This window comes from Pituophis catenifer, unplaced genomic scaffold (assembly GCF_029215685.1).
Source record: "Pituophis catenifer annectens isolate HBS135680 unplaced genomic scaffold, rPitCat1.0.hap2 SCAF_1, whole genome shotgun sequence".
Lineage (NCBI taxonomy): Eukaryota > Metazoa > Chordata > Lepidosauria > Squamata > Colubridae > Pituophis > Pituophis catenifer.
Genome location: NW_027256881.1, coordinates 352,994,267 through 353,020,289, shown reverse-complemented (window position 1 = coordinate 353,020,289; position 26,023 = coordinate 352,994,267). Strand labels below are relative to the sequence as shown.

At 45.1% G+C, this 26,023-nt stretch overlaps 1 protein-coding gene across 1 annotated transcript; it reads left to right on the top strand.

Annotated features, from left to right (window-relative positions):
• Positions 1-1,628: 1,628 nt before the first annotated feature.
• On the top strand, positions 1,629-25,815 carry NMRK2 (nicotinamide riboside kinase 2). Its single transcript, XM_070944733.1, has 8 exons — positions 1,629-1,867; positions 11,057-11,147; positions 17,703-17,751; positions 18,000-18,171; positions 22,308-22,379; positions 23,953-24,059; positions 25,247-25,332; positions 25,458-25,815. The coding sequence occupies exons 1-7, from the start codon at positions 1,842-1,844 to the stop codon at positions 25,330-25,332; spliced, it is 603 nt and encodes a 200-aa protein (XP_070800834.1). The 5' UTR covers positions 1,629-1,841; the 3' UTR covers positions 25,458-25,815.
• The last annotated feature ends 208 nt before the right edge of the window (positions 25,816-26,023 follow it).

The following is a 26,023-nucleotide window of genomic DNA, read 5'->3' as shown; positions in this document are numbered from 1 at the left end:
ATGACTGGACCCAGTTGGACAATGAGAGCCCCTCTCTTTTGGGGGTCTCTGCAACACATATTCAAGGGGGCCAGGGGACAACTACACACCCACCGTTTTATTCATATTTAAGAAATGTATATGCGGATGCAATCACAACACACAAAAGAAATAGGATAGGATAGGATAGGATAGGATAGGATAGGATAGGATAGGATAGGATAGGATAGGATAGGATAGGATAGGATAGGATAGGATAGGATAGGAATAGGAATAAGAATAGGAATAGAAGCTGGAAGGGACCTTAGAGGTCTTCTAGTCAAACCCCCTGCTCAGGCAAGAGACCCTACCATTTCTATTTAGTTGCCTTTTGAATAGGGTAGAATAGAATTTGAAATAATTAATAGAATAGAATAGAATAAGAATGAATAGAATGGAATAGAATAGAATAGAATAGGAAAGAATAGAAATAGAATAGAATAGAATAGAATAGAATAGAATAGAATAGAATAGAATAGAATAGAATAGAATAGAATAGAATAACAGAGTTGGCAGGGACCTTGGAGGTCATCTAGTCCAACCCTCCCCCCCCCCGGCCCAAGCAGGAGACCCTCCACCGTTTCTGACAGATGGGCCATCCGGTCTCTTCTTGAAAGCGTCCAGGGATGAAGCTCTCACAACGTCTGAAGGCCACTTCTGGAGATCTAGTCCCGCCTTAGCCATGAAAGCCAGCGAAGTGACATTGAGCCACTCATCAGGCGCTCGGGAGTTCTAGACCCACCTTAAGAACGAAAGCCCGCTAAGTGCCATTGGGCCCAGTGGGCCCAGCAGGAGACGGGACACTCTAGAGCAGTGTTTCTCAACCTTGGAAGCTTGAAGATGGGTGGACTTCAACTCCCAGAATCCCCCAGCCAGCAGCGCTGGCTGGGGGATTCTGGGAGTTGAAGTCCACCCATCTTCAAGCTACCAAGGTTGAGAAACACTGGGCTAGGGGATTCTGGGAGTTGAAGTCCACCCATCTTCAAGCTTCCAAGGTTGAGAAACCCTGGTCTAAATAATAAGTCCAACTTGGGTGACTTTGGGCCCACCTCACAAGGTTGTTGTTGTGGGGAAAACAGGAGGACGGAAGGTGTGCTGGATACATCTGCCACCCTGAGTTATTTGTAAACGTTAAAAAAAAAAAAGCAGGATGAAAGTTAAATAAATAAATAAATAAGATCAAGCAGGCCCCTTCCGACGGACACTCTGCAAAAGGGGAAGGGTGAACTTAGCCGTGGAGGGAGTCCAAAAAAACCCCGCGTGACACTTACACTTCCCCAGGACTAATTTAGGCAAAGGGCAGGCGGCCCAGGGGGCTATTTATAACTAAGCCACACTTGTCTCTGTGTGTGTGTGCGAGTGTGTGTGTGTGTGACCGAAGGAGCTGACAGGTGTAGCTGTTGGGTGAATGACAGGCGTGTGTCTCGGCAGGGCCGGTCAGGGCCAAATTCCCCACCCACCCATCCCTGGTGCTGGACAGCAGGGTGGGTTTTTCCACCCGTAACCAAGGCGGGAAAAAGGGGCAGGCGGGGAGGGAGGGGGGGGGAGGGCGGGTGCAAGGGTTGATAAGGGGCAGGCAGGACTTCCTTCCTCTTCAGTTGAGGAGAGAGAGAGAGAGAGAAAGAAAGAAAGAGGAAGAAAGGAAGAGAGAGAAAGAGAGAGGGAGAGAAAGAAAGAAAGAAAGGAAGGAAGGAAGGAAGGAAGGAAGGAAGGAAGGAAGGAAGGAAGGAAGGAAGAGAGAGAGAGCTAATTTTGGAGAAAAATCTCCCATCCTTTCATTGAATTGTAACAAGCTGTCTTGTCCATCCAGCCCTTTGGAGAAGATGAAATACATCATAGGAATAGGAGGGTAAGTCATTTCTCCCTCTCCTTCCCTTTCCCTCCTTTCCTTCCTTCCCTTTCTCTCCTTCCCTTCCTTTCCCTCCTTTCCTTCCTTCCCTTTCCCTCCTTTCCTTCCTTCCCTTTCCCTCCTTTCCTTTCCGTCCTTCCCTTTCTCTCCTTTCCTTCCTTTCCTTCCCTCTCTCCTTCCCTTCCTTTCCCTCCTTTCCGTCCTTCCCTTTCTCTCCTTTCCTTCCCTTCCTTCCCTCCCCCTCCTTTCCTTCCTTCCCTTTCCCTCCTTTCCTTTCAGTCCTTCCCTTTCTCTCCTTCCCTTCCCTTCCTTCCCTTTCCCTCCTTTCCTTCCTTCCCTTTCCCTCCTTTCCTTTCCTTCCTTCCCTTTCTCTCCTTTCCTTCCTTCCCTTTCCCTCCTTTCCTTTCCGTCCTTCCCTTTCTCTCCTTTCCTTCCTTTCCTTCCCTTTCTCTCCTTCCCTTCCTTTCCCTCCTTTCCGTCCTTCCCTTTCTCTCCTTTCCTTCCCTTCCTTCCCTCCCCCTCCTTTCCTTCCTTCCCTTTCCCTCCTTTCCTTCCTTCCCTTTCCCTCCTTTCCTTCCTTCCCTTTCCCTCCTTTCCTTTCCGTCCTTCCCTTTCTCTCCTTTCCTTCCTTTCCTTCCCTTTCTCTCCTTCCCTTCCTTTCCCTCCTTTCCGTCCTTCCCTTTCTCTCCTTTCCTTCCCTTCCTTCCCTCCCCCTCCTTTCCTTCCTTCCCTTTCCCTCCTTTCCTTTCAGTCCTTCCCTTTCTCTCCTTCCCTTCCCTTCCTTCCCTTTCCCTCCTTCCCTTTCCCTCCTTTCCTTTCTGTCCTTCTCTTTCTCTCCTTCCCTTCCTTTCCCTCCTTTCCTTCCTTCCCTTTCTATCCTTACCTTTCCCTCCTCCCCTTCCTTTCCTTTCCGTGTGAAACTGACCAAAACTAACCGCCAAAAAAGGCCCAGGGGTCCATTAGGAGTCTGCCCTTCTGAGTTTTGGTTGGCTTTTCTTCCGTTTTTGTTTTCTGGGGAATGTATTCATTTTTTATTTCCATTCTCAACACTTTATGCGTCGATTCATTGCTTTACTTTCTATATTTTTATATTTTATATATATATATAAAATAAAAAGTGACGGGATTTCTGGAAAATGGGAATTGTGAACAGGATTGGATGAAAACAATATATATATATATATATATATATATATATATATATATATATATATATATATATATATATATATGATATTTTCGTGGGTCGATAGATAAGTGTTCATCCCAAGCGGGGCTTAATAAATGCAGTTTCCTGAGGATTGGATTGGAAGGTTGTTGGCGAAGGCAAGGAAGACAAAACAGATAAGAGAAGCCCAGACAGGGTTTAAGTCAAAATTTCAGGCGCTGAAATCTCTCCAGACGTGGGTTGGTCTATGCGTTCATTCATTCATTCATTCGATTCCTACAGCCGCCCATTTCAATGAATGAGTCCGAGCGGCTTAGAATTCAATGTTGCTGTTTTGATAGGCTTGGTGGAGGATTGAAGGCTTGGAAGTAACGGGATTTGTGGAAAATGGGAATTGTAAAACAGGATTGGAAAATATCCCTAACTCTGCCAAGAAGCTACAAAAATAAAATACAGAATTACAGAGTTGGAAGGGACCCTTAGAGGTCCTCTAGTTCAACCCCCACCTTTCACACCCCCTGCTCAGGAATAAAATACGTTTAAAAAGAAAAAAAAGATTTGAAAACTCTTGAAGAGAGCTTCTCTTTCAATCAGATGGGAGAATATTTTAATCAGGATAGACTTGGAAAGGATCTTGGAGGTCTTCTAGTCTAACCTGCCTGCTCGAGCAACAGAGAGATAGCAATTCCTGGCTGTTTGTTTGTTTATATATAATATAATATATAAATATATATATATGCCAAGACAAGCAATTATTACCTTTTTGGTCACTGATGGGCAGGAGAGAAACCAGGGGAGGGTCTTGCCTGCTTGGGGGGAGGTAAGAGGGGGGGCCTAATAGACCAAAGGCCATTTCAAGGCTTTGCCTCTGATCTCATTGACAAAGATTTATTGATTTGTTACATTTATCAGGGGACTCTGGGCAGCTTATGGGTCCGATATGACAATCTTCTCAAAAATTAAAACAAGTTAAGATAATAAATGTAACATTCATCAAGAAATAAGAAACATTCAAAATAAGAAACATTCACCAAGAGCCTTGGTGGCGCAGCAGACTAAAGCGCTGTTAAGTAACACCAGCTGCCTGCAATTACTGCGAGTTCAAATCTCACCAGGCTCAAGGTTGACTCAGCCTTCCATCCTTCCGAGGTAGGTAAAATGAGGACCCGGATTGTGGGGGCAATAAGCTGACTTTGTATATAAAAAAGAACACTGCTTTGGGGGGGGGGGGGCGAAAGCCTTACTAAGCAGGTATATACAAAAGTATGAAGGCTATTGCTTAACGCATTGTAAGCCGCCCTGAGTCTCCGGAGAAGGGCGGCATATAAATCGAACCAATAAATAAATAGATAGATAGATAGATAGATAGATAGATAGATAGATAGATAGATAGATCGATCGATCTTTGGGAGGCCATTTTTACATCTGCACAGGAAAACAGGGGTTTTGGGTCCTAGGCAAGTTTTTATAAAGGAGGAAATCCGCAGAAGGTTTTGCAAAATAAAACAGGATAAAAATGTTATCCCTTCCAAAGTTCCCCGTAAAAAATAAAATACAATAAATAATCTGTCGTTTCTTGGCAGTTTAACCAACATGAAGTTAATAGTGCTGCCAGTGCCTACATTTGCCACAACGGTGTTAGAACTGGGTTTTTTTTTTTTATGTGGCGTTGCGTGTTATGTAACCCCAGCCCGAGGGGTGTGTGTGTGTGTCTTGTTGAGTATTGGATGGAAAGCCCCCCCCCTTGTCTCCAAATGGGTCAGTGGCATTGAAGCTCCTTGGACAGAAAGTTCCCCAAAGATGCTTCCCCCCCACCTCAGAGGCAAATTGGACTTTCTGGTTTTTTTTTCTTTTTCTTTGAAGACGTTTCGCTTCTCATCCAAGGGGCTTCTTCAGCTCTGACTGAAGAATGGTGGGGAAACGTCTTCAAAGAAAAAAACAAACACCGAAGTCCAGTTGCCTCTTGAAAAAAGGAAAAGCACGGATGAGAATCTCCAGAGACCTTGCGCAGAAAGTTCTCGGAGGAAGGCAGTCAGGGCTACTGGTTAGATGGGATTTCGGGGGGTGGGGGAGAAAGAGGGATTGGGGAATTCTGGGAGTTGAAGTCCTCCAGGCTTCAAGCGGCCAAGGTTGGAGATTCTTGGTCTAGGGCAGTGATGGTAAACCTATGGCACGCGTGCCACCTGTATCAGTGGGCACGCGACCTCAGCTCCGCCAGCTGATTTTTGGGCCTTCCGGGGCCCACTGGAAGTTGGCAAACGGGCCATTTCCAGCCTGTGGAGGGCCTGGAGGTGGGGAAGAGGCCGTTTTCACCCTCCCCAGGTTCCTAGAAAGGCCCTGGAGCCTGGGAAGAGCAAAAAAACGGGCCTACCATGCCATTACATGCCAAAAGCGGGGGGAGCCGGGAGGAGGGCTGCACGCGCATGGATGGGGGGCATTGAATTATGGTTGTGGGCACATGCGCTCATGACCCCCCCCGCTCTCAACACACGATGGCAAAAAGGTTAGCCGTCACTGGTCTAGGGGATCCCCGAATAAAATAAACCCCTTTTCTCAAAACTTCTTTTAAAAGGCAGAATGTTGAGGGACATTTTAAAGGCAGGGAGGACTTAGATGAGGGGTTTTTTTTTAGGGGTGGGTGGGTGGATTTTACGCTTTCAATTTCAAGTCCAGGCGTATTTTAACAGATTTGAACTGAATCCCAGAGACCAAGGACAGAAGACCCCCGTCCTGCCCCCCCTCCCCCAAATAATCAGGTTGCCAAAGAAATGAATAACAACCCCCCCCACCCCGTAGCCGTCACTTTTCCCAAGACAAATCGCCCTCCAAGCTTCAGAAACGATCGGATGGAGGGTAGTTATTATGCCCTCTCCCAGTGGACCTTAACAGTCGCCCCCCCCCCCAAAGAAAAGATTTGCAGATTTAGGAGAGCCATGCCCAGCCAGCTGGGGAGGGAGCGGGATTTTTAGTTGTTTACTACTTCTTTATTTTATTTCTTTCTTTATTACTTCTTTATTTTATTTTTCTTTATTGCTTCTTTATTTTATTTATCTCTTTATTACTTCATTACTTCTTTATTTTATTTATCTCTTTATTACTTCTTTATTACTTTATTACTTCTTTATTTTATTTATCTCTTTATTACTTCATTACTTCTTTATTTTATTTATCTCTTTATTACTTCTTTATTACTTCTTTATTTTATTTATTTCTTACTTACTTCTGCTGTAGATTTTGTTTTTTGTTTAAAAAAAGGCCCAGATTGTAATATTTGTCATCATTAAATATATATATGTATATATGTATGTATGTATATAAAATGATGAAAAATATTACAATCTGGGCCTTTTTTTAAACAAAAAAAATCTACGGCAGAAGTAATTAAGAAATTATATATATACATATATATATATATACATACATACATACATATATATATATACAAACATACATATATATATATATATATATATATATATATATATATATATATATATATATACATACATATATATATACATATATATATATATATATATTATGCAAGAATAGCTCTGAATTTTGGAAGGGAGATGGGAGGCATAAAAATTGAATAAATTAAGAATAGAAATTGATGATACGCCCCCTCCCCCCCCTCCCCCAAACGGATGCAACAGCATAGGAGGGCTGGTCCACCCACCCCCGCCCCACATTTTCTCCTGTTCCTCCCCCCCCCCACCCTCCGCCGCCCCCAGCCCCAGCTAGGTGGCTCAGTGCTAAGACACTGAGCTTGTCGATCAGAAGGGTCGGCAGTTCGAATCCCTAGTAGAGTCTCCTGCGTGAGCAGGGGGTTGGACTAGTTGACCTCCCAGGTCCCTTCCAACTCTGTTACTGTTATGAAACCCGGTACGATCCCTTGCCATTCTCCCACCGCCCCATACCCCGAAGCCATTAAGGGGGCTCAGAGAAATAAAGAAGACCCCCCCCCATCCAGATAGAAGAGGAAGGGGGGCTTTTTTTCTCTCTGCCCCCCTCCCCCCCCCAATCTCTCCCCGCTCTGCTCTTCCCGCCTTCCTTTCCCGCGCCCGCCAAGCCCATTCAAAAAAAAAAAGCCGGGAAGGCGGGAGAAACAAATAGAACGTTTAACCGGCAGGGCGGGAAAGTCCCTTCATTCATTCATTCATTTCTTCCTTCCTGATTGCGTCATGGCTTTCATTCATCTCCCGCCGCCAATCCGACCGCGCGCCCGACCGCCGGCCGGCCAATCATCGACGCGCTTGGGAAAGGCCCGCGCTTTTTTTTTTTTTTTGAATAGGCGCTTCTCCTTTTTCCTCCCCTCTCTTCCTCCCTCCCCAGCAATAGGACTACTCCTCCCATCTTCCCCAGCCGAGACCATCCAAACCCATTGGGTAGGCCCCAGACTGGGGGGGGGAGGGGGGAGGCCGCCCGAATACATTTAGAAAGTTTCTTCTCTATTGCTTGCTCAGAAGAGAAATGCAAGTTGAAACCTGAGTTGAAAGAAAGACAGAAAGAAAGAAAGAAAGAAAGAAAGGAGGGAGGGAGGGAGGGAGGGAGGGAGGGAAGGAAGGAAGGAAGGAAGGAAGGAAGGAAGGAAGGAAGGAAGGAAGGAAGGAAGGAAGGAAGGAAGGAAGGAAGAGAGTAAGTGTTGGAAGAAATGAGTGCTAACTTCCTACAAAAGAAAAGAAAAAGAAAGAAAGAAAGAAGGGAGGGAGGAAGGAAAGAAAGAAAGAAAGGAGGGAGGGAGGAAAGAAAGAAAGAAAGTAAGTAAGTAAGTAAGTGTTGGAAGAAATGAGTGCTAACTTCCTACAAAAGAAAAGAAAAAGAAAGAAAGAAGGGAGGGAGGGAGGGAGGAAGGAAAGAAAGAAAGAAAGGAGGGAGGGAGGAAAGTAAGTAAGTAAGTAAGTAAGTGTTGGAAGAAATGAGTGCTAACTTCCTACAAAAGAAAAGAAAAAGAAAGAAAGGAGGGAGGAAGGAAAGAAAAAAAGAAAGGAGGGAGGGAGGAAAGAAAGAAAGAAAGAAAGTAAGTAAGTGTTGGAAGAAATGAGTGCTAACTTCCTACAAAAGAAAAGAAAAAGAAAGAAAGAAAGAAAGAAGGGAGGGAGGAAGGAAAGAAAGAAAGGAGGGAGGGAGGAAAGTAAGTAAGTAAGTAAGTAAGTAAGTAAGTAAGTGTTGGAAGAAATGAGTGCTAACTTCCTACAAAAGAAAAGAAAAAGAAAGAAAGAAGGGAGGAAGGAAAGAAAGAAAGAAAGGAGGGAGGGAGGGAGGAAAGTAAGTAAGTAAGTGTTGGAAGAAATGAGTGCTAACTTCCTACAAAAGAAAAGAAAAAGAAAGAAAGAAAGAAGGGAGGGAGGAAGGAAAGAAAGAAAGAAAGGAGGGAGGGAGGAAAGAAAGAAAGAAAGTAAGTAAGTAGGTGTTGGAAGAAATGAGTGCTAACTTCCTACAAAAGAAAAGAAAAAGAAAGAAAGATTCCCCATTTTTCTAAAAATAAAAATAATTTTTAAAAATGACCCGTGTCACTGAGCATAAAAGAGCTTTTACAACTTTTATTGTTAAAAACCCGGAACATTTAAAGGAAAGGATGGCATATTTTGGGACCCAATCAGTAGCCTTCTGATAACACCACTTCTAACAGATTAACAGAGTTGGAAGGGATCTCGTAGGTCATCTAGTCCAACCCCCCCTCCCAAGCAGGAGACCCTACCCTTCAGACATCAATTAATAATACTGGAATAAAATTAGTCATAAATAAAAGGATAAGTCTAAAAAGGTTTCATAAACATTACGTCTTGTCAGAAGAATGATTTGGGGTTCCAACGCGAGCCGGGGTGGCACAAGAATAAATAAAAATGAGATCTAGACAGGAAAGAAGAAATATTTATTCCTAAAAGCAAAACAGTTTGCCTTTAGAAGGGTCAGTCTGCAGAGAATTGGGGTACAGTGGCAAAAGTTTTTCAGGGGGAGTTTGTCACTTGCTGATTCTAGGATGACACTTGAGAGGCGTGTGTATCTATACGTAGGTGTTCTGTCCCCGTCCCACACACCCACCCACAGACGGCCCGGAGTTAATTAAGCCACACGACAAAGTCTTTGAAGATAAAGCTGGCAGCAACCCAGTGGCTAGCTGCCAATTCAGACTTTACTCACACAAAACAAAGATTAGACTGCAAGCATTCCAATAAAGCAGGCAAAGTTTCAGCAATACAAGGATTAGTCCAAATGCAGTCCGACAAGGCAGGCAGAAGTCCAGTAACGCAGAGATCATGGATTATTTCTGGTTTTTGCTCGTCACAAACTGAACCGGCCACCACACCCACATTTATACCCTGTGGCGTGTGGTCCAGTGACTCAGCTAATCTCTGGCACACCTTCCCCCTCTGCTGCGCACGCTTCTCCCTGTGCTGCTGCCAAGGATCCAGCCAGCACTTATCTCCTTCCTCGCTGTCCACCTGTGGCTGCGGGCCTATCTCTTGGCTTGGCTCTGGGCCTATCTCTTGGCCTTCGGTGTCCTCCGGAGGCATTGCCAGAGAGGAGGGTCCTGGAGAGGGAGGCCTTGCCAACTCCTCTCCCTCACTCTCAGAGTCTGCATCTGTCGATAGCCCAGGTTCAGGCAACAGAGCCACAACAGTAGGTATGTTTATTCTTGTGAACATGCAGTCCCTCTGGGAGACCCAATTTAACTAACTCTGTTTGCACACCTTATCCTTTGATATGTGGATTAGGTCTGGGTAATTTACCGGTATTTTGGGGTTTGAGGAAGTTTCCTAATTTGATTAACTTGGAGACACCGATTCTCAGAGCGTTGTTAATATTTCAAGGGGAAGATGAAAACAGTATAAAGAATAAAATACATTTGGATATACAACTTCTCACAGTATTAAATGTATTTATTTAATGCTTATGGCACATTCTTTTTACAATTTATTCCAGTATTATTTATTTATTTATTTATTTACTTAATGGGATTATTTGTTTATAAGAACAGTACTATTTATTTATTGAGTTTATTGAAGTGGTGTGGCCAGAAACTGAAACTGAAATCTTGGCACAGCCTGGTGTACCTGGAGAATATTGGGATGGGGCAGAGGATAGATAGATAGATAGATAGATTAGATAGATAGATAGATAGATAGATAGATAGATAGATAGATAGATAGATAGAAAGATACTTTACTTATTTATAGGACCTAATAGGTCCTATATGAATGGTGGCAGAACATGGGTTACTTAATAACTGAGTTAAGTGTATTGAATGAACACAACAGCGAAGGTTTCTTGCAAGCAGTGTTTTCTCAAGCCCAGCATATCTTAAGATATATAGATTTACATCCCCAGAATTCCCCAGCCAGCATTCTAGCCAGGGGAATTCTGGAAGTTGAAGTCCATTCAGATGTTGAAGTCTGTTAAGATGTTGAATCTGTTATGATGTGGGTCCATTCAGATGTTGGTCCAATCAGATGTTGACGTCTGTTAAGATGTGGGTCCATTCAGATGTTGAAGTCCATTCAGATATTGGTCCATTGAAATGTTGAAGTCAATTGGAATGTTGAAGTCCACTAAGATATTGAAGTCCATTCAGATGTTGAAGTCCATTCAGATGTTGAAGTCCGTTAAAATGTTGTCTATTAAGATGTTGAAGTCTGTTACGATGTGGGTCCATTCAGATGTTGGTCCAATGAGATGTTGACGTCTGTTAAGATGTTGGTCCATTCAGATACTGATCCATTCAGATGTTGAAGTCTGTTAAGACCACTAAAATGTTGAGGTTGAGAAACATTGCTTGAAAGCCTTGTCTTTCTGAAGTGGGACCCCTTTCAGGCCAGAGAGTTGTGGGGCAGGGCAGAGAGAGGAAGCAGGTCTGGGGGTGGATTCCTGGGGACATTTGGAGGCCTTTGATTCCCGAAGGCAGGAGAAGCTCCAGCTTCTTCTCAGAGAAGGCCACCCTGGTCTCACCACTTGGCTTCTTCCTGAGTTGTTTATCCTAATCTCGTCTTCGCTCTTCTGCTTCACCTTCCTTCCTCTAGTGTGACCAATGGGGGCAAGACCACTTTGACCAATAGACTTATCCAAGCCCTCCCCAACTGTTGCGTGGTCCACCAGGATGACTTCTTCAAGGTAGGTTGAACTTTCTGCCTTGGGTTGATGTACTAGGGGTTGAGTGAATGGAGAAAGCTTGGCCAGGTATGCCCAGGGTGAGTCCACCTTAGGAAGCTAAGTGTGATTAGCAGAGGTGGGTCTTCGGGGGGTCTCGGTAAAAAAAAAAGGGAGATTGGGATGGAACCAAGCACAGAAACTGCCTTATTAACTCCAGATTGGTGGACCATTTTCAAAGTTCCCCCTCCCCATTTGGGGAGCAACGGCTAATGTGATTAGGGGCAAGACGACCTTTTGAGACCCTTGGCCCAATCTGACTTGTCTTTTCACTAATAAAACATAAACACCCCTAGTCTATATATAAATCAGTGGTATAAATCAGTTTTTCAACCTTTTTAGATATGTGGACTGCAACTCCCAGAATTCCCCAGCCAGCATGGCTGACTGAGGAATTCTGGGAGTTGAAGTCCACGCATCTGACAGTTGAACAACAGTGATATAAAAGTAATTTCCCTTTGATCCACAGGTCATTAAAAAGTATGCAGGTAATTTCATCTGGAAAACATAAATATAATATTTATAAATATTATATATCATATTTATAAATATGATATAAAGAAAATATATCGACTGGCATTTCTACATATTTGGCAGTGGGTGTGTCCCGCCCCTTCCCCAAAAAACTACCTCACTCCCAGTGGTGGGTTCCTCCCGGTTCGGTCCGGTTCGGCCGAGCCGGGGTAGCGGTGACGATATTACGTCACCGAACTGGTTCTCCCCCACCCCCCCCCTTCCACCCCCCCACCCTCCCACGTTATTCTTACCTTTTATTTGGCCCCACCCCCAATCTATTGCTGCCTCCTGAGTCCCAGCTGATGGCTAGAGGGAAAAAAAACTGTTTAAACTCTTTCCGCGGGGCTTCAAAGGGCCGCCATACAGCTGATCAGTGTTTAAAACCAAACAAATGAGTTGGGTTGTAAGTGCGAGGACTGGTCGTAAGTGCGAGGACCTTCCAGAAATGACCCTGACCAGCTAGCCACGCCCACCTAGTCACATGACCTCCAAGCCACACCCACAAAATAAGCCACGCCCACAGAACCGGTAGTAAAAAAATTAGAACCCACCCCTGCTCACTCCCCTTCCTCTTTTGAGCCCTCCCCCTGTAAGGATTTCCTGCAGTGAATGGACATAATATCAGAATAAATAACAGAGATGGAAGGGACCTTGGAGGTCAACTAGACCAACCCCCCCCCCTTCTCAAGCAGGAGACCCTATAACATTTCAGATCCAGGGCCGTCCAAAACTCTTCTTAAAAACCTCCAGTGTTTTAAAATCTGCCTTCCCTCTTTAAAAAAAATAAAATCAAACCCGAGCGAACATATTGGCTTTTTTGGGGAATTGTTCTCTGAGTGCAGCATGCGACTGTCCCTCGATATATATTTGCAAATATTTAAAGCTGTGCAAAGATATATAGCCGTACTTTATTTCATATAGCTATAAATTTATTTTGTGCATTGGTAATGCATGGGGGGAATTAGCAGGGAAAATGCGAAGGGTTGCAAATTCCAGATATTTCCCCTCTGAGTCCTTTTATTTCCCAATTATCCCTTTCCGGTGCTGTTAACTTGCCTGAAACTCCTTCTCTCCCTTAATCTAATATTTTCTCTACGTGGCCCACAAACCAGCCGTCCGTCCAAATGAATCAATCAGGCGCTCACTTAACATAGCTCGTGTGTCGGATAAGATGTGCCCGTGTCGATAAGAGTGCCTATTTTTGCCAGTGTGCCTGTCACAACTCTCTCGCTTTCAAAAATAGGACTTCGAGGGGCCTCCGTAGTGATTGACATGGCGTGTGACATTGCCCAGTGAAGGAAACGCAAGTGGATAGAAATCATGACAGAATAACAGAGTCGGAAGGGACCTCGGAGGTCTTCTAGTCCAACCCCCTTACTCAGGCAGGAAACCCTATCCCATTTCAGACAAATGGCTGCCCAGTCTCTCCTTAAAAACTTCCAGGGTTGAAGTTTAGCTTGGCCAAATACAGCAGGGATTTAGACCCCTGTTTCCCAATCTTGGTAAATTTAAGACCTGTGGACTTCAACTCCCAGAATTCCCCACCCAGCCTTGGAGGGGGTTGAAGGGTCAACACATTTTCTATCTTTCCCCTCCCCCCCTTTTTTTCCCCCTACACTTTCCCCTTTCCTTTTCCCTCTCCTATTTTTCCTATGATTTCCTTTTGCATTTTACATGATAAAACTAAGAAAAAGATAAAGTCGTAACTCGTGATCATTGTAAAATGGATGGCTTTTATGACCCTTTTTTTGGCGGTAATTGTTAAAGCGAACCCCACAGCTGATTTTGTTAAAAACCTAAAAATAGATGCCATTTTTTGGGGGGAGGAGGAAAGCAAAACCGTCGTAAAATATACTGATTGCGGGACACTGCAAATGGTTTGAAATGGGGCCCCGTTGCCGAGCATATGAAGTGCGGTCATCTGATTGTGGGGGTAGGAAGTGACTGACAGCCAAAATTTTGAATTTGGGTCATCGGTAAACCTTCCCCCCTTGCTCCAAGTAGGTCCTTTGTAACATCAATCAGTCGCTAAGCGATCAATCGTAAGTCAAGGACTGCCTATAATGATCGGATTCTGAGAGAGAAGCTATTGGCACCCATACCTTCCCACAATACACATTTAAATTACATCCGAAATTCATAACCACTTCGGCGGTGATGAATATAAGGCCCAAGGATTTCAAAAATTGCACATTCTCAGATGCTTAATCTCGGACAAAGCACCCTTTGCAAATAGTGTCTCTTTAACTTCTCTGTGTTTCCTCAGTCCAAACACCATATTATATTATTTGCATTTTATATCCTGGTAAACTTAATAAAAAAAAATAAAAATGCTATATATCAGAGGCTTTTTTTTTTTTTTTACTTTTAAAAGCATTTTTTCTACAACCTCTTCGGCTGAAAAAATGCTTTTAAAAGTTAAAAAAAAAGCCTCTGATGATCGCGTGGCTCAGCTGGGATTGTCAGGCTTTTCAAAGCATTTTTTTCTGCAACCTCTTCAGCCAAAGAGGTTGTAGGAAAAAAAATGCCTTTAAAAGCCTCTGGCGATCCCAGCTGAGTTGCCTGATCGGCAGTGGCTTCTAAAAGCATTTTTTTCTGCAACCTCTTAAGGTTGCCCACCCAGTCACATTACCCCCCCCCACCAAGCCACGCCCACAAAATAAGCCACGCCCACAGAACCGGTAGTAAAAAATTTTAGAACCCACCCCTGAGTGGTAGCCTTCGTTGGCTCGTGCAGCATTCCCGAGGGATTGCCCCCCAAATTCCAGCATTTTCCCGCCACTGAAGTGGAACACATAACAGATGCTATACACTCCATACAGTACTAGATTAATTAAGACTAATTAACTGAGCAATTAAGGCTGATAAAGGAGAATATTTGTAGCGTGGGGTTGAAAATGAGGGCTCCTTGGTGTTCTCTGAGCTGAGTGGTTTTCTTGCAGACGTTTCATGACCCAACTAGGGAACAAAATCAGTGCTTTGGTAATGAAATGTCTGCATTTCATTACCAGACTGTTTAAAGATCAAGAGAAGAGGGAAAAGGAAATCAGAAACTTCCAGCTATTATTTCAACTACTGTTTCTACAATAGTTACGATACATAGAAATAGTCCTTTAATTTATTTTTTTTTAATTAATTCAATTTATATGCCGCCCCTCTCCGAAGACTCAGGGCGGCTCACAATACATTTTAAAAAAGCATTATAAAAAACATTTAAAATTAAAAACATTAAAAACTCATTCACGCCATACATGGCCGGATCTCGCCAGATCACAAGAACGAGATCAACGGCCCCAGGCCTGCCGGAAAAGCCAGGTCTTCACCGCTTTTCGGAAGGCCAATAGGGTGGGGATGGTCTGGACCTCCTGAGGGCAACTTGTAAAAAGTATATAAACAGAGAGCAAACTCCGCTCCCTTCTAGCACTGACAATGTTACCTAGTCTGGTCATGAAAAGTCTGCAAGAAAACCACCAAGTTCAGAGAGCATCAGGATCCTCCTCCTCCTCCTCCTCCTCCTCCTCTCCTTTGCAAATCCCACGTCCTTCTGTTACTGATGGTGTTCCTTAGTTGGGTCACGAAACGTCTGCCAGAAAACCACCGAGCTCAGAGACCCCACAAATAAAACAACACTACTCTGTTTAAGCAACACCTCTTACTACACATGATTTGTTCATTCTGGTTCCCAGTTGCCAATGCAAATAGCGAAATTCCATCCGATCCTTTCAGATTGCGTAACGCATTGTAAGCCGCCCTGAGTCTCCGGAGAAGGGAGGCATACAAATCAAATTAAAAAAAAAAAAAAAAGATTGTCCTGGGGCCAGAAACACGACCAACCTTCTGAAGTGAACTCAAAGATTCCTTTATTAGGAGCGCCGGCAAAAAGGTTCTCTCTCACTGGAGGCTAACAAGTCTGTCCGGCAGGGAGATGAATAGTTGTCTGCCACACCTATTCATCTCTTCCCCCTGCCTTTTCTCCCCAGAGCTAAGGTGGGGCTTCACTAGCAGTGGTGGCTCTTCCGTCCCGAGGACCAGCCCATAGATTTTCACTGCTCTCCTCTCCTCTGCCTTCTGCGCATCCGCATGTCAGGCACTGGACCCAGCTGTTCCTCCTCTTCCTCATCCGCCACCTCCAGACCTCTGGGGGCTGTTGACTCTCCATTGGAGGGCTGACAGGAAGAGGAATAGATGTCTGCCACATCTATTCGTTTCCTCCCCTTGCCTTTTATCCCCAGAGCTAGGGTGGGATGGCTCTTCCATCCCAAGGACCGGCCCACAGATTTCCACTGCTCTCCTCTCCTCTCCTCTCCTCTCCTCTCCTCTCCTCTCCTCTCCTCTCCTCTCCTCTCCTCTCCTCTCCTCTCCTCTCCTCTCCTCCTCCTTCTGCGCATCTGCAGGTCAGGCACTGGACTCAGCTGTTCCTCCTCTTCCTCATCAGCCACCTCCAGACCTGGGGGCTGTTGACTCTCCATCGGAGGGCTGACAGGAAGATGAATAGATGTCTGCCACATCTATTCGTTTCCTCCCCTTGCCTTTTATCCCCAGAGCTAGGGTGGGATGGCTCTTCCATCCCAAGGACCGGCCCACAGATTTCCACTGCTCTCCTCTCCTCTCCTCTCCTCTCCTCTCCTCTCCTCTCCTCTCCTCTCCTCTCCTCTCCTCTCCTCTCCTCTCCTCTGCCTTCTGCGCATCCGCAGGTCAGGCACTGGACCCAGCTGTTCCTCCTCTTCCTCATCAGCCACCTCCAGACCTGGGGACTGTTGACTCTCCATCTGAGGGCTGACAGGAAGATGAATAGATGTCTGCCACATCTATTCGTTTCCTCCCCTTGCCTTTTATCCCCAGAGCTAGGGTGGGATGGCTCTTCCATCCCAAGGACCGGCCCACAGATTTCCACTGCTCTCCTCTCCTCTCCTCTCCTCTCCTCTCCTCTCCTCTCCTCTCCTCTGCCTTCTGCGCATCCGCAGGTCAGGCACTGGACCCAGCTGTTCCTCCTCTTCCTCATCAGCTACCTCCAGACCTGGGGACTGTTGACTCTCCATCTGAGGGCTGACAGGAAGATGAATAGATGTCTACCACATCTATTCGTTTCCTCCCCTTGCCTTTTATCCCCAGAGCTAGGGTGGGATGGCTCTTCCATCCCAAGGACCGGCCCACAGATTTCCACTGCTCTCCTCTCCTCTCCTCTCCTCTCCTCTCCTCTCCTCTCCTCTCCTCTCCTCTCCTCTCCTCTCCTCCTCCTTCTGCGCATCCGCAGGTCAGGCACTGGACTCAGCTGTTCCTCCTCTTCCTCATCAGCCACCTCCAGACCTGGGGGCTGTTGACTCTCCATCGGAGGGCTGACAGGAAGATGAATAGATGTCTGCCACATCTATTCGTTTCCTCCCCTTGCCTTTTATCCCCAGAGCTAGGGTGGGATGGCTCTTCCATCCCAAGGACCGGCCCACAGATTTCCACTGCTCTCCTCTCCTCTCCTCTGCCTTCTGCGCATCCGCAGGTCAGGCACTGGACCCAGCTGTTCCTCCTCTTCCTCATCAGCTACCTCCAGACCTGGGGGCTGTTGACTCTCCATCGGAGGGCTGACGGATGGCCCAGGCTCTGTCTCTCCCTCTGTCTCTCTCTCTGCCAGCTCCATTCCCACTTCCCCCTCAGAGCTCCCAGGTTGCCCTGAAGCTGATCCAGACTCCCACGCTACCTCCTCTTCCTCCTCTGATTCAGCTGCTGGAGGGGCTGGTGGCCCACAGGCCACAACAATATCTTACTCAAATGAACTATGCAAAGTTTAGTTGTAAGACCATGATGCTCAACGGAGTCATTCTAAGCCCCTTTTGGGACGTGGGGTGGATGGGTGGGCATATTGGTGTGCACCACCACAATTTTGCTAAGACAGCCCTTGCCTTTGTGTGTGAGTGTGTATGTATGTGGGTGTGTCCAGGCTGTGATCGGATCTTAATTAACGGATCGGCCTGCGTTTCTAGCATTGTTTTATTGATCAATATGTTTCAGCCACAAGATCAAATACAAGTCGGGGAAGACGGCTTTAAGCAATGGGATGGTAAGAACGGTGTCCGCTATAGGATGCAGTAATGTATATTTTCCTAAATATTTATTTTTTTTTTATCACTATTCTATCATTATTAAAAAAAAAAAAAAAGCCCCGAACCTTAATAGTAAAACTTAAATAACTTTACCATAAATTCACTTCTTTAAATTATATACTTTCACACCGAGTTTCTTTCTTTTCTTTTTTTGATAACGGGCGTTTCCATGATGTGCTGATATGAAGCTGTTTCTTCTAACTAGTTTTAGCTTCCCTGGATATGGAGGCGATGGTGAATACCGTGAAGGCCTGGATGGAGAACCCCGTCAAGTTTGCCCGATCGCACGGAGTGAGCCTCTCACGCCAATCGAAGGTGCCCGACTCGGACGACATCCACATATTGGTGGTGGAAGGATTTCTGCTGTACAACTACAGGTAGAGAGATACCCTCCGTTTTGCTCTGGCTCGTTTCAAACACGGGTGCCCTTGAGTGTTTTTTTTTAAAAAAATAGTTTTTGGGCAATTTTTGTTAAATTTTAAAAATGTAACAATTTTTGTTATATTTTTTTGCTTCTGAAGTTTGCGCGACAGTCTTCATATAAGTTATGTATCACTCTCGGATTTCCCTGTTTTTGCAAAATGGTTATGGTTAAAGGAGAGTAGCCCAGATTTTCTCCTTCTCCTTCTCCACCCCACCCATCTCTTTCTCCTCCTCCTCCTCTTCCTTTTCTTTCTCCTCCTCCTCCTCTTCTCCTTCTTCCTCCTCCTTCTCCTCCTCCCTCCCTTCTCCTCCCCTCCTCCTCCATCCCTCCTCCTCCCTCCTCCTTCCCCTTTTCCTCCTCCTCCACTCCCCTTCCTCCTCCTCCCCTCCTCCCCCTCCCTCCCTTCTCCCCCTTCCTCCCCCTTTCTCATCCTAATGAACAATTAATTAAAACGTTACATTCCTAATTATTCTTCCTACACATGAATATATTCATCTGATATAAAACAATTATGGTTCCTCGGTTAGCATAAGATACAAAATCAGACCGTATATTTGAGAAGGGTTTCATCGTAGCTTAATCAGAGCACAGGGGAAGAGTGTCGGTCAATCTCTCTGCTATGCAATTACAAGTAGTCCTTAATTTACAACTGATTCGTTAGCGACTGGACCGTTAAAATGGTCATTGGGTATAATGACTACCACGTATGCAATGAAATTTCATTTTAATGTATGCTGATTGTACATTCAAAGTGACAATAACATTATTCTAAGTCTCTAAGTCTAATGTTTGCTTAACAACCACTGCAAAAAAAGCTAAATCAAGTCAGCCAAGGTTCCATGGAGTCCTGCTTAATGACTGCCATGAGTTATGACCGTAATTCATGGCTCAATTACGGCCGCAAGTCAAAGACTGCCTGTAGAGCAGACGTTTTGGTACCAGAGCTCTGATTCCATAATTTTATCTTTCCAGTGTTAAACTGTGGAGATTTTAGCAGGAATCAACAAAAACCTTATTTAAATATTTAGGCTAGACTTTTAAAATATATTCAGCAAATGATATTATGGGCGCGTCCTTGGTCCTCAATGGATTTAGCCAGTGAGTCAAAGAAATAAATGGAGCTTTTCTGAAAGTTTTCATTACGAAGTGATTCACAAGTTAATGAATGAATGAGTGATTGAATGAATGAAAGAATGATTGAATGAATGAGAGAATGAAAGAATGAAAGATTAAAAAATGAATGAATGAATGAATGAGAAAGAAAGAAAGAAAAAGAAAGAAAGAGAAAGAAAGAAAGAAAAAGAAAGAAAGAAAGAAAGAAAGAAAGAAAGAAAGAAAGAAAGAAAGAAAGAAAGAAAGAAAGATGAAACTATACAGGCAGTCCTTGACTTAGGACCACAATTGAGCCCAGAATTTATGTTGCTAAGTGAGAAATTTGAGCTTTGACCCATTTTGCTTGCCACAGTTGTTAAGTGAACCACAGCAGTTGTGAAATTAGTCACACGGTTGTTAAGTGAATCTGGCCTCCCGATTGACTTGGCTTGTTAGAAGGTCACAAAAATTGGTCATGTGATCCTGGGACACTGCGACTGTCATAAATATGAATCAGTTGTCAAGCATCCAAATGTAAATCATGTGACCATGGAGATGCAGCAACGGTCATAAGTGTGAAAAGTGATCATACGTCACTTTTTCCAGTACCGTTGTAACTTCGAATGGTCACTAAGTGAACCGTTGTAAGTTGAGGACCACCTGTACACAGTATCACAAAGGAATATACCCATCTTTTGAAGTCACCTAATAATCAAAGACTCACTTCCTTACCAACAATTTCTTCTTGTGATTCCAATTTCGGGAATCACTGTTGCATTGTTCCCCAAAGGAGAAATAGAGAAAACATGTTCTTAAAGGCAGAAAGCAACCCCAGTCTTTCTTCACAGCCTCCAGCAGATGCCTGAAGTCTTTAGAGATGGATATTTTGTATCCATTTGGGAAGACTGGGCCAATCTATTCATAAACAAAACACCAGGACAGACGGACAGGACAGGATCTTTAGGACATAATAGGATTAACCCACCACCATTGAAATAGTAAAAGACACAAGGCTGACTACATTGCACAACCCCCAGGAGCATCTCAAAAAATCCACCCATTCCTAAGCCATCCCAAATAAACAGAGGCCTTCTTTCCTGCGGCCAGCCTCCATTTTATTTCCAGCGTCTTTCTGCCGGTATTTTCTTCCCACGTTACCTTAACGCTGCAAATATAGATGAGAAACTGGATTTAGCAATAATCCAGCTCAGCAATTAATTTTAGCGACTATGATCTCTGCTAAGTCACCGATCCAATTAATGTCCAGCTCTAATGCAATGCAAGATACTCTTTTATCTTGCGGCTTATGGGTTATTTGATTTTTCTGCAAAACCGATGAATCACGGCACGAGCCCAGCATCCTAACATCTGTGTTCTTAAATCGAGCTGTGCGACTCCCTTACTGCATTTAAAAGGTTCTTCTCCTTCTTCCCCTTCTCCTTCTTCTTCTTTCTTCTCTCCTCTCCCTTCCTCCTTCTTCCCCCTCTCCCTCTTCTTCTTTCTTCTCCTCCTCCCCCTCTTCTTCTTCGTTAATCTGAGACTCATCCAAGCAACTTCATCAGTCAAAATAAAAAATTAGATAATCAGAGAATCAGGGACTCTCCTCCTCCTCTTCCCCCTCCTCCTCCCCCTCCTCCTTCTTCCCTCTCTCCCTCTTCTTTCTTCTCCTCCTCTCCCCCTCCTCCTTCTTCCCCTCTCCCTCTTTCCCTCCCCCTTCTTCCCCCTCTCCCTCTTCTTTCTTCTCCTCCTCCTCTTTTTTTTTTAAAATTTGATTTATATGCCGCCCTTCTCCGGAGACTCAGGGCGGCTTACAGTGCGTTAAGCAATAGCCTTCATCCTTTTGTATATTTATACAAAGTCAGCTGACTTTGCCCCCACAAACTGGGTCCTCAATTTACCTACCTGAGAAAGGATGGATTTACCTACCTGAGAAAGGATGGAAGGCTGAGTCAACCTTGAGCCTGGTGAGATTCAAACTTACTTTAATTGCAGACAGCTGGTGTTAAATTACAGTGCTTTAGTCTGCAGAGCTATCCAGGCTCAGATTAACGAATTTTGGTCCGGTTACCACAATTTAACCTTTTAGATGAAAGGAATCACTGCACTCAATTTAAGAACAGGGACTTTAGGATTTTTCATCTTTTATTTATTGATTTATTGGATTTATATGCCGCCCTTCTCCCGAAGGACTCAGGGCGGCTCACAACAATAACAATCTTTTGTTTTAATCCCCCCAGGACAAAATCCAGGCGAGTTTTTCCCTCTGGGCTGGTTTGTAGAAGGGTATAAAAACTGACTCCTAGACAGTGTGGCCTCCGCGACCCCCCTCAAAAGCCAGCTGGAGGCCTTTAAAAAGGTTGGGATGGGAGACTTATTTTGAGACTTGACGGAAAGGGGAAAATGGCTAGCTACTGTAGTCCTTGAGTTACAACTGTAATGGAGCTGGGCGTAAGCCGTAATGGTCGTAAAACGAGTGGGGATGCATAACCGACCCCATTTCATCCCAATGTTTGCGACTGTGGTGAACACTGCAAGTCGTAACCGCGAAGCCATTGTTCGCTACGATTGTGGGTTTGCCAAAACTAGAAATAAATGTAAATTTGGGCGAATCCATCATAAAACGGAGTCACGTGATTTTGCATTGCCGAATGCCTCCAGTGTGGTGGGTGATGGGTGATCACTGGATCTTTCGATCTGGTTCGTGATTCCCGTTTTTCGGATAGTTCATAATTCTGAATGGACGCTAAGCCGAGGACTATCTCTACATGGAAGTACCCCAAAGGAAAAGGTACCCACTGGTTGCCGAACAGCACCGCTGGAAAAATGAGGGACTTATAGATTCCTCAGGATTGGGCAACCATGTCTCCGAGATCCTGTGAAGGTTCCTACCTTGGGCAACAGGATGGACTAGAGGACCTCTAAGGTCCATTCTAACTCTAAGATTCCGTGATTCTCTGCCGAATGTGAAAGATTCCGCTCGTGTCTTCTTTCCCGTAGGTCTCTGGTGGACCTGTTTGATAAGTGCTACTACTTGGCCGTCCCTTATGATGAGTGCAAACAGAGGAGGAGGTAAGGACCATTTCGCGATCCGAAGCGTGGAGGGCTAAAATGTCCCCCTCCCACCAACTGTTCCTCGGCGGTCACGGACGTCGTAGAACGAGGAGGGTTTTATGCGGAGATGCACCTTTCCAAACACCTCTTGGGGAAACAGATCAATGAATTGATGATGGCGACGATGTAGATTGGGTAGAGCCAGGGACTTCATTTAATTTGTGACCTGCAGCCATTTTGCAGCATCTGTCCGAGTGCCCACCTGGCAGAGTGGCAGTTCATGGCACGATGGGGCTGACCAAGGCTGGTGCCCACCACAAGTGCCACACTGGGGAAGCCAGGAAGAACAGAAGGTGTTTGATGTAGAGCAGTGTTTCTCAACCTTGGAAGCTTGAAGATGGGTGGACTTCAACTCCCAGAATCCCCCAGCCAGCAGCGCTGGCTGGGGGATTCTGGGAGTTGAAGTCCACCCATCTTCAAGCTTCCAAGGTTGAGAAACACTGATGTAGAGAGTCTGGTCAGTCAGTAAATCTCTCCTTGCCAGAAGCTCCCCTCCAACCGTAGGGACGAGATTCATGGGCTCAACCTAACTAGAAGAGTAGCTTTCCTGTGGCCAGAACGAAGATCACGGGGCCCAGAAGATCTCTCCCCTGCAGAGTAGAAGACTCGAGTGGTCTAAACCAGTGGTCCCCAACCTTTTTATCGCTGCGGACCAATCAGCCTTTGATAATTTTACCGTGGCCCGCTGAGCGCGCGCAGGGGTGGGGGCTTTGGGCCACACGTGTGTACCTGCGTGGGGCTCTCTTCCCTGGAGCTTTTGCACACGGCCCAGGAGCCTTTGCGCTGCAGCGTTCATGTCCCCCGGCCGCTGCGCGGCCCGGTGCCAGGTACTCCACGGCCTGGCACCGGTCCGCGGACCGGGGGGTTGGGGACCACTGGTCTAAACTGACAAGCCAGTGGACTTTGAGCCATTCTTCTCCCCACCTTCACCTTGGCAGATCTTGGCTCCATGTTTACATGTGCAATTCCAGGAGGAGGAGGAGGAGGAGGAGGGTGACTTGCCTTGTTGGTTGCAGCTCTTTAAAAATTTGAATTTGATGGATTGTTTTGATTGGGGTGATTTGTTGATTATTCTCCAGTGTACAGCTGAACAGCTCAATTTCTCCTCTCCTCTCCCCTCCCCTCCTTTCCCCTCCTTGCCTCCTTTTCCTCTCCTCTCCTTCCTTCTTTCCTTCCTTCCTTCCTTCCTTCCTTCCTTCCTTCCTTCCTTCCTTCCTTCCTTCCTTCCTTCCTTCCTTCCTTCCTTCCTTCCTTCCTTCCTTCCTTCCTTCCCACCTACCTACCTACCTACCTTCTCTCCCTCTCCCTCTCCCTCTCCTTCTCCCCATCTCTCCTGTCCTCTCCCTCTCTCTCCCACTCCTCCTCCCCTCTTCTCCCCCCATCCCTTCCTCCTCCCCTCACCTCTCCTCCACATCCTCCTACTTCTTTCCTTCCTCCCCTCCCCTTCCTTCCTTTTCCCCTCCCCTTCCTTCCTTCCTTCCTTCCTTCCTTCCTTCCAACCCTCCCCTCCCCTCTTTTTTCCCCTCTTCAGTACACGTAAATACACCGTTCCTGACCCTCCCGGTCTATTTGATGGTCACGTTTGGCCCATGTATCTTAAACACCGGAAGGAAATGGAGGCCAGTGAAGTCAACGTTGGTAAGAAACTTGACTGTAATGAAGAAGGGTTGGGTCAACTAAATGTGACTGAGCGGAGCACCAGGGGCTGAAAAATATCTTAGTGAACAAGTCTGTCTAAGAAAAGCTTCTGGCTTCTCCACTGAGACAGGAGCAGTCCCCTCACATCCAGGAAAACACTCTTGCCATCTATCTATCTATCTATCTATCTATCTATCTATCTATCTATCTATCTATCTATCTATCTATCTATCTATTTATTCCGTTTCTATAGCTGCCCTTCTCAATCCATCACTTCTCCATCCAAGAAGCTTCTTCAGCTCTGGCTGGATGGTTGGGAATGGAAGGATTTATACTCCTTGCAGATATCTGCAAGGATCTTCAGCCAACACAACATACATGCACACTTCAAACCCAAGAATACACTAAGGCAGAAACTTGTCCACCCCAAGGACAAAACACCCAGACACAAACTGAACAACATGGTATATGCAGTACAATGCAGTGAGCCCTGTGCAGATCTGTACATTGGGGAAACAAAACAGCCACTTCACAGACGCATGGCACAACCTAGGAGAACAAACCCATCTGGACTAGATTCAGCAGTCCGTCTGCATTTAAAAGACAAAGGCCGCTCTTTTGAAGATGGCAAAGTCCACGTTTTGGACAGAGAGGACCACTGATTTGAAAGACGGGTCAAAGAGGCCATCTATGTCAAAACTGAACGGCCCTCTCTCAACAGAGGTAAAGGGATACAACATCATCTATCTCTAGTCTACAACACACTCTTTTCAGCAGTTCCAAGAAGGTTCCACACCCATTTGCACCACTCAGGTGACTGTGAGGACACAGTTAAACCTCCAAGTGGCCTCAACGACCTCCTAAAAGGATGCAAATAACCAGCTGTCTGCAAGGAATATAAATCCTTCCATTTCCCACCATCCAGTCAGAGCTGAAGAAGCTTCTTGGATGAGAAGCGAAACATCTTCAAAGAATAATCTTTGGGACAACCATGACCTGAATGACTGAGAATCTCCATAGACAATTTATTCTTGAGGGCATCTCATGGAAGCTTTTCCTAGAAATGTCACTGGAAGCGTGGTGTTATCTCTTGACTAAATACTGGGCTAAATCTCTACTTGCCTGCTGAAAATTCACTCTCAGCGTAATGACGTGCAAATGTGGTAATCGCCCATTCTTATTTTCAGTTTATTTGGACGGACTGAAGTCCCGAGACGATCTTTATCTGCAGGTCTTTGAAGATATTCAGAACACGCTCTTGAATTCTTCATAGGTGAATACACTCCTGATGGATTCGGTGGGAAGGGAGGAGAGAGGGAGGAAATTCTATCTCTTTGCAATAAAATAGTTACCTGTTTCCATGGTTTAGATGTTAACGTCTTACTCTTTGCTTTTCAGGATCCATGGAAAAGATCTATGTACAGATTTGATGTAAATACATTTTTTAGCAGAAGCATGGAGGATTGAATTTTTGAAACACTGGCTGGACACTGTTCCTTTAGGAAGCAATTTATGTATATAATTGAACGCTAAGACGACTTATTTACCACACAACCGTGGGCAGTTTTTTTAAAAAATCTTCTTATTTTATATTCCACCAATATTATGTTTTTCAGCTGCATTTTTATACCTGGATGACGTTTGTAAAATACTATTGCTTAGGTCCTTTAGCAGTAATAGCTTCTGTAACTGCAGTATTTGTGTAATAAAGACCAGAATGTATACTCAATAAAGATTTGAAAGATTTTGTATCGTACTCGGGAACCGTCAAAGCTCTTGGCATCTGCAACATCTCTGGGGTGGATTATCACACTATGAAATCCTGACACATTTCCTCAGGGACCACCTACCCACTACAAAGGCGGTGTGAAGCAGAGGTGGGTTTCAGCAGGTTCTGACCAGTTCTGAAGAACCGGTAGCAAAAAAATTGAGTAGTTTGGAGAACCAGTAGTAAAAATTCTGAA